Source organism: Narcine bancroftii, chromosome 12 (genome assembly GCF_036971445.1).
Source record: "Narcine bancroftii isolate sNarBan1 chromosome 12, sNarBan1.hap1, whole genome shotgun sequence".
Classification (NCBI taxonomy): Eukaryota; Metazoa; Chordata; class Chondrichthyes; order Torpediniformes; family Narcinidae; genus Narcine; species Narcine bancroftii.
The window spans coordinates 28,279,720-28,294,267 of record NC_091480.1 but is presented as its reverse complement, the minus strand read 5'-3'; the positions used below and the strand labels follow the sequence as shown (position 1 = coordinate 28,294,267).

At 41.4% G+C, this 14,548-nt stretch overlaps 1 protein-coding gene across 13 annotated transcripts in view; it reads left to right on the top strand.

Annotated features, from left to right (window-relative positions):
• Nucleotides 1-14,548, top strand: part of tnrc18 (trinucleotide repeat containing 18) — a 174,086-nt gene that overhangs the window by 65,957 nt on the left and 93,581 nt on the right. For all 13 annotated transcript variants that reach the window (XM_069905046.1, XM_069905054.1, XM_069905056.1 and 10 more), the window contains one exon: nt 8,633-8,758. In XM_069905046.1, the coding sequence (XP_069761147.1) occupies nt 8,633-8,758 (126 nt within the window). The remainder of the gene's footprint in view (nt 1-8,632; nt 8,759-14,548) is intronic.

The following is a 14,548-nucleotide window of genomic DNA, read 5'->3' as shown; positions in this document are numbered from 1 at the left end:
ATTTTTTATAAATTACTGAAGGTTTCAGAACTGATCTGGAGAAATCCCACTGAGGTTTGTCTTCATTTTCGGATTGCATACATGACAATACAAACAACCCTGACATTATTTTTCCTGTGGGGTAAGGCAGAATTATTATTTATTGGTAGTACAAAGAAAACTGTACACAACGTTCACGTGTAACCAAATTCAGAATCACAAACAAGCTGCCTGTTCAATACAGAGAGAAAAAAAAGAATAAAGTGCACAAGTAAGAGTCCTTAAATGAGTCCCTGATTGAGTTTGTTGTTGAGGAGTCTGATGGTGGAGGGGTAGCAGCTGTTCCTGAACCTGGTGGTGCGAGTCTTGTGGCACCGGTACCTCTTTCCTGATGGTAGCATCAAGAATAGAGCGTGTGCTAGATGGTGTGCGTGTTTGATGATTGTTGCTGCTCTCCGACAGCTCCATTCCCTGTCGATGTTCTCACTGGTAGGGAGGGTTTTCCTGTGATGTCCTGGGCTGTGTCCACTATTTTTTGGAGGCCTTTATGCTCAGGGGTATTGGTGTCCCCATACCAGACCGTGATGGAGTTAGTCAGCATACCTCTGTAGAAATTTGCCAGGGTGTCTGGTGTCATACCAAACCTCCACAAACCCCTAAGGAAGTAGAGGCGCTGTTGTGCTTTCTTCACGATGCCATTGGTGTGTTGGGCCCAGGAACGATCTCCGATGGTGATTCCCAGTAACTTAAATTTTGCTTACCCTCTCCACCTCAGATTACTCAATGATCACTGGATTGTACACCCCTGGTTTAGTTTAGACATACAACACATTTACAGGGCCTTCCGGCCTACGAGCCTGTGATTCACAAATATTCCAATTTACGCACTATGGGAGGAAACCTGGAGCTCCCAGTGGGATCCCATGTAGACCCAGGGAGAACATACACATTCCTTACAGACAGCGCTGGATTTAAACCATATTTGCCAGGGCTGTAATATCGTTACACTAACCGTGCTGCCCACGGTTGGATGAGGAAATGCTTGTTGCTATCAAGACAAACACATCTTTCTTTATACTGAATTATGCCACCAGAACTTCCCCATTTCTGCCCTACTGCTTTTTAAAATTTGTTTCTACAACATAGCCATGAAAATTATATAAACATGTTAACCTGTGGGAAGTAAGTTCTGATGAATTTGGTAACAATAATTATAATTGAGAAATATTATAGGATTTACACTATAGTATCAGCGATATTTGAATGCTAATTGCTGGCAATGGCCCATCGTGTTTTTTCGAAAGTAGTTCCTGAAGCTAACATCATCAGAAACGTGGCCACGAACCCGGCAAGCAGCTGACATGTATTTGCAGTATTGCCACCTTGAACCTTGGGGAAGTGTTGCACAAAATAAAACCAGTGGATTTGGAGTCAATATTCACTTTGAATATCAGTCTCTTGTTGAGATTGTGATACTCTTCAACCAGTTTGAGCCTATAAAATGTCATTAGATTTAGTCACATGGCTGGACCATCACTTTCTGACTGCTACTTCCTTCAGTAGCTAAGACACGTGAGCAACTAAAGTATAATTCTGCCATCCTTAGCAACAGAACACTCTGCTTCAAGGTCACTGGAGATTAACTTCACATTTAGGTTTCTATTACAGCAGTTTATCTTCTTAACCATTGTTTCCCCCACCTCCCAACATCTGACCCAACCTCTGTAGCACATAGATTAAGGGTGACCAAAAAGAGTGATGGTGGGAGTGGTTGGTGTGTAATTGGTTTAAAAGGTGTTTCAGAGACCAAGAATCAGAGCAAGGAGACCATCAGTCCCTCTCCTTGGGCTACCTGAGATTTATTCATCCTCTTCAAGTTTAAATTGAAACACTAATCCTTTCTGGGCTGTGGCAGGGTTGTTTCACAGATGGAACACTGCAGAGAGGTTGACTTAACCCCTTCATGCTAAAGTAACCACAGGGAAATAGGAAATAGTGTCTAATCTTGAGTTTAAGTTTGCCCCTTTGGAACCAAAATGACTGGGTTCTGCAGCTTAGCAAATCTGATTTGAGCTGAGCTTATATTTAATTTGACACTGGGAAAACAAGACACCATGTGATTTATTTCACTTTGCCCTTGCCAACAACAGGGTGTTTTATTTAATTACTCCCCCCCACTTCCCAATCAACACCCTGTATAATTGAGTTTTCATTGCAAATAATGACCTTCTTGAGACAGGATTTAAATAAGATGAAAGCACCTATTCACAATTGAAATATTATAACAAAGTTTAACTATTCTTTTCAAAAAAAGGTTCAGATGTTTCCTGTAGCTGTTAAAGTTTTCATTCATTTCTACTCTCCTGTGAATTACGTAGCTGAAGTTTTAACATACACCATTTGTTATATTTCTGATAGTTGTGCAATTGATGGCTGTTGTGACCAAAAAAATGTAAGGTCCTAATTGGGGTTCAACTTTAAGCTGCATCAAGGTATCTTACCTCCTTGGGGTGTGACACTTGAACTCAGTGCCTAATGATAGTGGAGCAGGGAATCAACCGGCCTTCCTTCATTCAATTACAATCCGTCCACTCGCTTGGAAGGCTCATTAATGAGTTGGAGTTATGCATGACTGCCGTGGTTGGAGAGCATGCCATCATTGAGAGGGCAGGGAAAACACCACCCAAGCCAGTGAGCAGAACAGGAAATAAAACCAGCTGACTGAATCTGTACTCCTTGCATAGTAAACTTCCAAAAGATAACATTTATTCATTGTCAATGTTGAAGACTAACCACCTCACTGACAAAAGGCAAAGGAGGAAAAACCCAACACCCAACCCTAACCAACCAATTTTCCCCTGCAGCCGCTGCAACCGTGTCTGCCTGTCCCGCATCAGACTTGTCAGCCACAAACGAGCCTGCAGCTGACGTGGACATTTACCCCCTCCTTAAATCTTCGTCCGCAAAGCCAAGCCAAAGAAAAGAAGAAGAAAGAAAGAAATAAATTGGATTAAAAATGTCACTAATCTTCCTCTGGCTTTCAGTGTCTTGGTTCCAGGCCTGTGAAATTGTGCAAAACTTAAAAATAGCCTGTTAATCTTGTCAGGTGATAATTAACGTTGAAGGAAATAAGAGGGGCCAAGCTGTTCATTCTATCATTGTGGAGATTTTGAGAGAAGCAAGCAATTTGATCAGAATTGATGGACATTTTTCATCATCTCTATTCTGCATATTTCTCTGTTCCCCATCCATTCTTATGATGATCTCATATCTACTCGGCCTCTTTCCAGTCTTTCTCTGGCTTGGAGATTGGGCAGCAGAGCTAAACTGGTGTTTCAAGTGGTGACGAAGCAGAGGTGATTCGCGTTTATTCTTGGTCATGTGCTTCCCATGGTATCCAAATAATATGAATGATTAAAAATACCTGATCTCAGGCATTTTAAAAATTAATTTATGAGATACAATTGTCGATTCATTGCTCTACTGTCTTTACACCTACGACTGTGTGGCTCCGTATGACAATAACACCGTCACAGTAGAGGGTTGTGTATTAAAAAAGGCGAGGAGTCAGCCTACAGGAGGGAGATGGAAAACTTGGCTGAATGGCGCACCAACAACAATCTCCCACCCAGTGTCACCAAAACCAAAGAGGTGATTGTTGATTTCAGGAAGGGAAAACCAGAGGTGTACGATCCAGTGATCATTGGGGGGATCAGAGGTGGAGAAGGTGAGCAAATTTAAGTTCTTGGGAATCATTACCTCAGAGAATCTTTCCTGGACCCAACACACTAACTGCATCATGAAGAAAGCACGTCAGTGCCTCTACTTCCTCAGGAGTTTGCGGCAGTTTGGTAAGATATCAGAAACTCTGGTAAATTTCTACAGATGTGTAATGGAAAGTGTGTTAACTAACGCCATCAAGGTCTGGTATGGGGGCACCATTACTCCTGAGCATAAAGCCCCATAAAAGGTAATGGACACAGCCCAGCGCATCACAGGCAAAACCCTCCTCACCATCAAGAACATGCCATCGGAGAGCAGCAGTAATCCTCAAGGATCCGCACCACCCAGCACACGCTCTGTTCTCGCTGCTACCATCAGGAAAGAGGTACGGGTGCCACAGGACTCGCGCCCACCAGGTTCAGGAACAGCTGCTACCCCTCTATCATTAGACTCTTCATTTAAGGAATCTTGCTTTTGCATTTTTAAAAAAATTCTTTCTGTATTGCAGTCAGTTTGGTTACGTTCATTATCTATTTACCTTTTTTATTTGTTTACATCTGTATGATTATAATTTTATTTGCACTAGCAATAAATGGGAATTCTGCAGGAAAAAGAATCTCAGGGTTGTGGTTGTTTTGTCAAGTATGTACTTTAAGAATACCTCTGAAATTTGCTGGTCTTCCTAATTACCTTGGAAGGATGATGGTGAGTTACCTTGAACTGTGAAGGTTCTCTAATAAAGAGACTAGCTCAGTAATGCAGGCCTCTGACAGGTCTGGTTCACAGTCACTTCAGGGCACGCCAGATCGAGCCTTTAAACGATGACTTTGTTCACCATTATATCCAGGAAATGATGATTTTCTTACAACTGCTTGATTTATATATTTCATCTTCAAACATGTTTGAAATTGTTATATTTATAGTGATGCTAAGGGAAGAGATTGACTATGGATCAGGATTTAGATTTATACTTCAGTAGACCTTAACTGTCACAAAGCTGTCAGGTAAGAAGCTTCAAGATTGTCACCCAATGACGATGAATGAATTGATGAGGGCTTTCAGTTACACAGGGAAACCTGAGAATGCGAATGATCTCCTCAGTGCAGTGACCTAAACCTCAATGTCATGCAATTAAAGCACCCAGCAGTAACAAGGCCCAACTTCCCCTTTTCTAGTGACAGGAGAATTGCTAAATGGAAATTCAGGAGAAATGATAAGTGTTCTCTCTGTGGCAAGTAGTCATGATAGAGATTAGGTTGCTGAAGGAGTAGAGGGACCAGGCTAAAACATAATATCAGTCGAGAATTCAGCACATACCAAGGAGTTGTCTTCCACTTAAATGCATCAGGATGTTCACCCAAGTTGTACCACGTGGCGGTGCATGCATTGAAAAGGAAGCGTTGAATGCAAAAGAGCAGAGGGATTGGAAACTTGATCACTGTCTCAAAAGCGCTGCCATGGGGTTGAATTTTGTGCCCTCTTTGAGGCGGCCTTCAACAATTTAGAGAGCTTGTGGTGTGGTGTTTGAGCCTGTATGTTAGTGAAGAAAATTGCTAGGAAAGAGCCTGTATTCTCACAGCTGATCAAGTCTCCTTAGTATTTAATCAGTGGAGATTTAAAATGATTTGAAGCCTCAAGCTTGTCTTCAGAGCTGCTGATACATGTGGCATTTTATCACATGATCTGAAACATCTGGTACATTGTGATTTATTACCTGCACTCAAGAGTATCATGGTAATGTTCTCAGAGTAATGGGCTTCCTTTTTAGGAGCCTTTATGGGACTGCCTTATAAATAGCAGTTTGCATATGTTGATTTGTAAACCGGGGTTTCTTTACCAATAGAAGGATAAAAGTTTAATCTGACTACCAAATGTACGTGCAAGCACTGCATTTGTCTCCAAGCAGGTGGCTCTCCTGGTCCTGATATACAGAGATATTTACATCGCCTGGAGTTGGAATACACCCTAGCAGAGCCTGATAGCTTCAAGCTCTCTAGTTTCATAAGAGCCATGTTAGTGGCTCAGTATTGAAAGAAGTGAGATGAAATATCCAGATGATTCCATAGAAAATAAAAGTAGGAAACACACAGAAGTTCAGGCAGCATCCGTGGAAAGAGAAACAGATTTAATGCTTCAGGCTGTGGACCCTTCAAGTTTTTGATATTTTTAGGCAATTTTTCACTTTTGTTTTGGAATTCCCTGGGTTCCAAATAGAATTTTTATTTGTGGGGGTTTTTAATGTTTCAGTTTAGACGATGGAGAATGCATTTCAGATTGTAGCCATTTATTAAGTAAAGAACTTTTTTTTTGTTAAATCTCTTTTTGGGGTTTTTTTCCAATCTTCATCACCTTGTTGCAGTCTTACCTGCTGAAATGATCTAATTTACTCATTTCATTTCTTCTTTTGAAGTGTTTGTAATTTTCGATATCTCTGTTATATTTACCATTACAATATAAGGAGATCTGCACCAATTTATCTTTTCCATCATCCCTAAAATATTTTAGTAAATTTCTGTGCCATCCAGAACTGAACACGCTTGGGCATCAGCAAATTGTTTTACCAAGTTAAATTCTACTGATACTGAAAATCAGTTTCTTAGCACTGGAATCTGTTAGGGCCCAGCAGTGTCCTGAGTAAGGTCAGTTGTATGAGGTTGACTAGTTTGAATAAGCTGATTGATTGATGACCATCCATAATTGTCTGAACTGGCCTTAGCAAAAGCAAGGTCATGTACTTTGGCATCTGGCCTGACGGATCTTTTGTTCCCTTCACCATAAGGTCTAATTACCTGAAGGTGCTGGGAATTTAGTTCAGAGGAGCCGAGGCATGCTTCAAGAACTGGGTGAATTATACAGCCAGGGCAGAACAGAATCTGGGAATGTGGGAGAGGCAGTGTGTTGCTCTATTTATTATGGAGATATCAATGAGCATGGTAAGATTTTCTGGTGCTCTTCATCCATCAGTGAATTTGCTTCTGAAGAACAAATGAAGTTGGTACATTACTGTTTGTCACCTAGGCCGCTCCGATTGCATTACACAAACCAAAGTAGAAAAGCACAGTGGATACTGTCGGCCACTATCACCCACGGGTTATTTCCAATCATTCATTAGCCCTGACTCAGAAATATATTATCTTCATTGTTTATGGCTTCAACTCCACAGCATTTGTGGGAACACCTTCACCAGATAAAGGGATAGTTGATAAATTCTAGTCTTCGGTGGTTTCAGCATGGATCTTGAAGAAGAATTTTTTAAAAAACTCACTCCAGCTCTTGTCTGCAAGCACCTTGTACACCTCCATGAACTGTCGAGATGATCTTGTAAACCCATTCATGGAATTCCACTGAGATCAAAGGAATCTCTGATACATCTTGTGTGTGGCTTCAGATGTTAAACATTTGCTCTGACTCATACTAAATACTTATTTAAGCCCTGGGAATAACCTTTGAACTTCTGGCCTTCATATATTTGGACTCCAATGCAGATATCAGTCTATTGGTAGGTTTGATAAAGTGCCTAATTTGTGTTACTGTAAAGCTTCATGTTGACATGATCACTACGTATGTGGGAAGAAAGCTCTTAGTGAATTGCCTGCATCATGGCTGTATCTGCCTTCTTCCTCACCAGTTCACATCACGACCACCCACCCTCTCCCGCAAAAAAAATCTCCATTTACTACTAACTTTTGGATGTCAAATTATTACACAATGTTGAAGAAACAGAAGAGTTGAGCTTGAGGGAAATGCTTTTGTGAGGAAACTTACTCAATTTGCATTTTTGGCAGTTAATTTTACCTTGGCAAAGTTATTTTCTGCCTACTTGTTTTAAGAAGTGAACCAGATCATTTTTGACCATATCTTGTGTTTAATCTATGCCATTCTTAACTGAAGTTTTTTGTTTTGTCACAAACTCGTGTATTTTACTAATTGTAAATTTCCCACATTGGGCCACGTCTGAAAGACAAAATTCAGGTGGGCACTCCAGTACAATTTGACAGTCAAAGGTGCTGTCATTTGGATCACTTGTTAAACCCATTCTCTCTCTTTCTATCTCACACTCTCAGCTGAATGTACAGGATTCAGTGTAGAACTTTGCTCTTTTTTTTTGGAATATGTCGTGCGTGTATTGAACATTCAGCGTCATTGGCTGGAGTAGAACCAGCAGCAGAATTCAACACCACAGCTTTGGGACAGATAACAGAGGATAAATAGCTACCACTGGATCCACCACCTTCTTTCACCCCAAAATAAGATCCGCATCATTTGTTCCCCAGCGCTAATCCCTTCAAACTGTTTGACTTGCTATTATCACATTGCTTATAACATCACAGTAATCTCTTGGTGCCTGCCACATTGACCACCGCCAGTGGGCTGATATCGCCTCAAACCGTGCATCTTGGCGCCTCACAGTTCGGCGGGCAGCAAACCTCCTTTGAAGAAGACCCAGCTCACTGACAAAAGTCAAAGGAGGAAAAACCCAACACCCAACCCCAACCCACCAATTTTCCCTTGCAACCGCTGCAATCGTGTCTGCCTGTCCCGCATCGGACTTGTCAGCCACAAACGAGCCTGCAGCTGACGTGGACATTTACCCCTCCATAAATCTTCGTCTGCGAAGCCAAGCCAAAGAAAGAAGAATAACATCACAGAAGTTATTTGTAAGATGTTTGGTGTATTTTCCATAATTCATTGCACTTCAGAATGATTCCATTGGGCGTTAAACATTTCAGTGTCCAGAGACCGAAAGGCATTTAAAATGCTACTTCTTTCTTTAACTTTGAAAGAAACAGAATGTAAAAAATAAGAATTTATTTACATTCCTTTAAAAATTATTGTTGTATTAACAAGAAACTGAAATATATTAATATTAAATTTGAACAATATGTGCCATTTAATATATGAGTAAAATATCTTATTCTTTACTTTGCAGGTTATTCACACTTGCCAAGCAGCCTTTATCCTCCTTATATCCCCATCAGTCACCTTGAGCACCCAGGCAGTGGCAGCCCCATTCTCGCCCAGCTCAGCCAACATAGCTTGTTCGATTCTCAGAAAGGTCAGTGCCTACTATCTGCTTCTACATCCTCATTTCATTGTTTGCCACTTTTGTCTATCAAGCTAATCAAATAATGGGGGAGCTGAACCATTGGTACTTTGATCAGATAATATGAGTTGCTTGGAATGCCAGAATAATGGAACCAGGCCTCTTTAGTAATGTCAGCTGTTTGTATTCACACCTGGTTACACTGTTATATCAAGAGTTTCAACAAATAATTCTTCCATTCTTCAATCCCAGCACAATAACTCAAGTTTACAAATTTGATTTTTGCTGAACTGACTGTATCTAAGAAGCCTTGGTTTATGTACAAAGCGAAGAAATAAATAAGATGAATAGTTTATTACCTGGCATTAATATTTCTTATTTTTCTTTTATTCGATAGAGAAGGTTTGGAAAAAAGATCTAGAATAAGTTTAAAATGGTGCGAATAAGAGATTATAAATTCTAAATATTCAAATAGAAGTTTGAAGCAAGTTTTATATGAGATAGATACAAGTATATGAACGAGGGGGATGTACATGTGCTAGCAGAAGAGCACTAGTTTAATTTGGGCATTCTGCTGAAGGACCGACTCCGGTGCTACGATATTTATGAATAGATGCAAGGATTAATAGATACAGGTCGAGTACTCCTTATTCGAAGAGCCTCGGACCAGGAGGTTTTCAGATTTTGGGGCTTTTTCGGATTTTGGAACACCATTTTAAAAATGCACTCATTCACTCAGATTTAAAGATGCATGCATTCATATTACAATACAAATATTTACACAATGAACTGAAGTAGACATATAGTGAAAAATCTACACTCAGTAATGCACATCTTACATCACTATGTCCTGTTCTCTGAATGGGATTTCTGAACTCTATTATGCATTTCCTTATGGGAGCACAGATGAAAAGAGTTTCAGATTTTGGATCTTTTCTGATTTCAGGTATTCAGATAAGGGTTACTGTTCCTGTATATAAAGAAACAATCTAACCCATGCGGTTAACACTGAGCTAATTTAATTAATTTGAAAAAGGCTTCAATGTATAAATGACTCTTATTGGAATTGAGGAACACATGGATTCACATTGGGTCTGTATAAAGATAATTAAATGGATCATTTTGGACCTTGTTGCTCCAGTGCATTGGAATGGTTGGGAATGTCATTGGTCAAGATCAAGTAGCACAGAGAAATGTCATGGGATTCCAGTGAATGACTTTGGGGAATAGAAGGCATGATGAAATCTAGAAGATCATTGACATCTTTGAAACCAAACCTCTGATCACCCAGGAAATTAAACAAGTTATTTCATTACTTCAGATTTTGCTAGAAGCACACCAAGTGATTCTACATTAATGATGCAACAAGGTTAAAGCTGATGAAACTCTACAGTTTTTACATGATCTGCTCGATGTATTAAAACTTTATGGAATGTTTTTATAATGAAATTGGTTTACCATGGGTCAGTTGTGTTCTCCCTCCCATGGGTAACACGACTCAACTGAATATACCCTGTTCGTTAATGATCCTCTATCTATCCCAAATGACGCATGTCCTGGGCCATGTACACTTTTACCATTTAGTTATTTTGTTCCTCAATGCCGAGATCTGTTAAGATAATTTCTGCAGAATTCCTCATAAAGCCAAATTCATGAAATGTGATCCAATGAATGCTTGCCATAAAATTTTCTCATTCTGAAGTCCCAGAGAAAGAAGAACCAGTTACCAGTTAACCAAGTATCCTGGAATGAACTCGTCTTTCCCAGCACTTCTGCTTCCATTCAAAATGAGTGATGGTTGTGCAGTTTACCTTAGTAGCAGGATGAAAACCTAATCTCCCTTTACAGTAAAATGCTCTGTATCCAGCACCTATGGGGATTGGTAGATGTCAGATAAGTGAAGATTGCATGTTGCGTGATTGGTGAAGTAACGCAACTTTTGTTGTTGTTTGTGTGGGGGGGGGGGGGGGGTAGGGAAGCAATTTTAAACTTTTGTGTTTTTTACCTATTTATTTTCCATAATTTTTTTTTTGCCGGTTGCTTGAATTCCAGAGAACGAGAAGATAATTGGATCTGAATTATCTTTTTTTTATCATTAGAATGTAATTCTTCAAAGTTGGAAATTGTGCAGTGCAGACACGAACTGGGATTGCGAAGCAACAATTGCACTGGATGTTAGGGTTGAGGCCTATCTAAAATTGGTCCTTGGAGTTCAACTAAATTAGGACAGCAAGCACTGTTGGGTGTTGCTTATCGCCACACAGCTAAGAGGTGGATATAAATTTTTGGGTTATTCTTCAGAAGAATCCCACAAATAAGTTCCTTCAATTGGGAGGGGTATGGTTTGAAGAAGAAAATGTTTTGGATCATGGATACATTTCTTTATCAATTTTCAGAAAAAAATTCTTTTTTTTAAAAAAACTTTTGTTGTTGTTGGTGTCTTAAGAATCTAGATTGTGCACTTGTAGAAAGGTGTCACTTAATAGGTGTTAAACGGCTAATTTACTTGTCCAAACAACCCAACCCTGTATCTGCCCATATAATTAAGCAAGGGGTCTCCATGGGACCGGAAACCGGTGAAGGCTGGCTGAAGGACATGTGACCATTGAATTGATGAAATTCTTTTCTCTCTTGGCTTGGCTTCGCAGATGAAGATTTAAGGAGGGGTAAATGTCCACGTCAGCTGCAGGCTCCTTTGTGGCTGACGTCTGATGTGGGTCAGGCAGACGCGGTTGCAGCGGTTGCAGGGGTTGGGGTTGGGGGTGTTGGGTTTTTCCTCCTTTGTCTTTTGTCAGTGAGGTGGGCTCTGCGGTCTTCTTCAAAGGAGGTTGCTGCCCGCCGAACTGTGAGGCGCCAAGATGCACGGTTTGAGGCGATATCACCCCACTGGCGGTGGTCAATGTGGCAGGCAACAAGAGATTTCTTTAGGCAGTCCTTGTACCTCTTTGGTGCACCTCTGTCACGGTGGCCAATGGAGAGCTCGCCATATAACACGATCTTGGGAAGGCGATGGTCCTCCATTCTGGAGACATGACCTACCCAGCGCAGTTGGATCTTCAGCAGCGTGGATTCGATGCTGTTGGCCTCTGCCATCTCGAGTACTTCGATGTTAGGGATGAAGTCGCTCCAATGAATGTTCAGGATGGAGCGGAAACAACGCTGGTGGAAGCGTTCTAGGAGCCGTAGGTGATGCCGGTAGAGGACCCATAATTCGGAACCGAACAGGAGTGTGGGTATGACAACGGCTCTGTATACGCTAATCTTTGTGAGGTTTTTCAGTTGGTTGTTTTTCCAGACTCTTTTGTGTAGTCTTCCAAAGGCGCTATTTGCCTTGGCGAGTCTGTTGTCTATCTCGTTGTCGATCCTTGCATCCGATGAAATGGTGCAGCTGAGATAGGTAAACTGGTTGACCGTTTTGAGTTTTGTGTGCCCGATGGAGATGTGGGGGGGCTGGTAGTCATGGTGGGGAGCTGGCTGATGGAGGACCTCAGTTTTCTTCAGGCTGACTTCCAGGCCAAACATTTTGGCAGTTTCCGCAAAACAGGACTTCAAGCGCTGAAGAGCTGGCTCTGAATGGGCAACTAAAGCGGCATCATCTGCAAAGAGTAGTTCACGGACAAGTTGCTCTTGTGTCTTGGCACCTCAGATTGAAGAGACTGCATCCGTGCGGTACCAGATGTAAACAGCGTCTTCATTGTTGAGGTCTTTCATGGCTTGTTTCAGCATCATGCTGAAGAAGATTGAAAAGAGGGTTGGTGCGAGAACGCAGCCTTGCTTCACGCCATTGTTAATGGAGAAGAGTTCAGAGAGCTCACTGCTGTATCTAACCCGACCTTGTTGGTTTTCGTGCAGTTGGATAACCATGTTGAGGAACTTTGGGGGGCATCCGAGGCGCTCTAGTATTTGCCAAAGCCCTTTCCTGCTCACGGTGTCGAAGGCTTTGGTGAGGTCAACAAAGGTGATGTCGAGTCCTTTGTTTTGTTCTCTGCACTTTTCTTGGAGCTGTCTGAAGGCAAAGACCATGTCAGTAGTTCCTCTGTTTGCGCGAAAGCCGCACTGTGATTCTGGGAGAACATTCTCGGCGACACTAGGTATTATTCTATTTAGGAGAATTCTAGCGAAGATTTTGCCTGCAATGGAGAGCAGCGTGATTCCCTGTTAGTTTGAGCAGTCTGATTTCTCGCCTTTGTTTTTGTACAGGGTGATGATGATGGCATCACGAAGGTCCTGAGACAGCTTTCCTTGGTCCCAGCAGAGCTTGAAAAACTCATGCAGTTTGGCATGCAGAGTTTTGCCGCCAGCCTTCCAGACCTCTGGGGGGATTCCATCCATACCTGCTGCTTTGCCACTTTTCAGTTGTTCAATTGCCTTATATGTCTCTTCCCGGGTGATTAGTGATTAGTGATCCATTTAACTCCCGATAAATATGCCTACCAATTTTAACTCTTTATACACAGATCACTATTTCTCAAACATTATGAAGAGTGATTGGGAACTCAGTTAGTGGATCTGTATACTTGGTCAAGGATAATTTCTTTCTGGGATTGACTGTACTTCTCTTTCTGAAGACTCCAATTTGGCAAGAGATTTATTGGCAAATGCACCACACCCATCATTGACTTAATGCAGTCCAGGTAACTTGAAGACATACATATATAGGCATGACATACATAGAGCATGGTAACAGGCCATTTTGGCTCCTGAGGCTGTGATGCCCAATTGCACCCAATTGACCAACAAACCCGGTATGTTTTGAACATTGGGAGGAAACCAGAGCGCCCGGAGGAAACCCACGCAGACACAGGGAGACGGTACAAATTCTTTACAGACAGCACAGGTTTCAATCCCCTCTCCTGATCACTGGAACTCTAACAGTGTTGTGCTAGCTGTTTCACTAACCATGCTGTGAGCAGACTCATCATTTGTTAGATATTCCAAGATCTGTTACACACTAATTGTGAGTTTTCCCTGTACATCCGACATGGAGGAAGATGAAAATCCAGTTATCTGTACTCCATTAGATTCAAACACAGGAGCTGGTTCTAATGTTTGGAACTTGCACCGTCCTCTTATATTTCATAGTCCCTCAGCAAGGAAAGTGGGATTATCTAGGCTGCGAACTTTACCCACAGTCATTAATCAATGCCGTGCCTTGATAGCTGGTCCTTTTAGTGAAGAAGGTATGCATTACTCTGCCAAGCAGCCCAGCTGAACGTGAATACAATTCTTCAGAATTAATGCAATCTATATTAATACCAAATAACCAACAGATAAAAATATTTTTAGGTGTGGTCGTGTGATTCTTAATGATTCCAAATCATTTTAAAGCAATTTTTTGCACATGTAGGAATTTGCTTAAAATGGAAAACTTTCTATTTAAAAAAATAACACTGATAAATATATTGCATGGTTTTGGGTGTTGAAATCACACATAATTTGTGGGCTGAGGCTCATTAATGTTTATCCAGGGTTAGCGCACAGGGGAAGAAGTACCCTGGCATACCCCAAACCCTTAGAAGTACCCCAACCAATATACTTGTATTCAACTAAACAGCCAGCTGCACCTACTGGGCCCTTATCATTGTCACCATGTTCATTTGCTCATTAATTTCACGAACAACGCTGGTGGATATTCTGCCGCTATCAAAGATGCAATGCACAATCACAGAAGGGTGCCCCTCTCGTCTAGTGTGCAGTGGTAGAGCAATCCAGTGAGTCTCATTTCCCTGTTCATTTCCCTAACCCTCCAAATTAATTTCCCACAGACACCTGCCCAGTTACTCTTGAAAGCCCTGATTGATT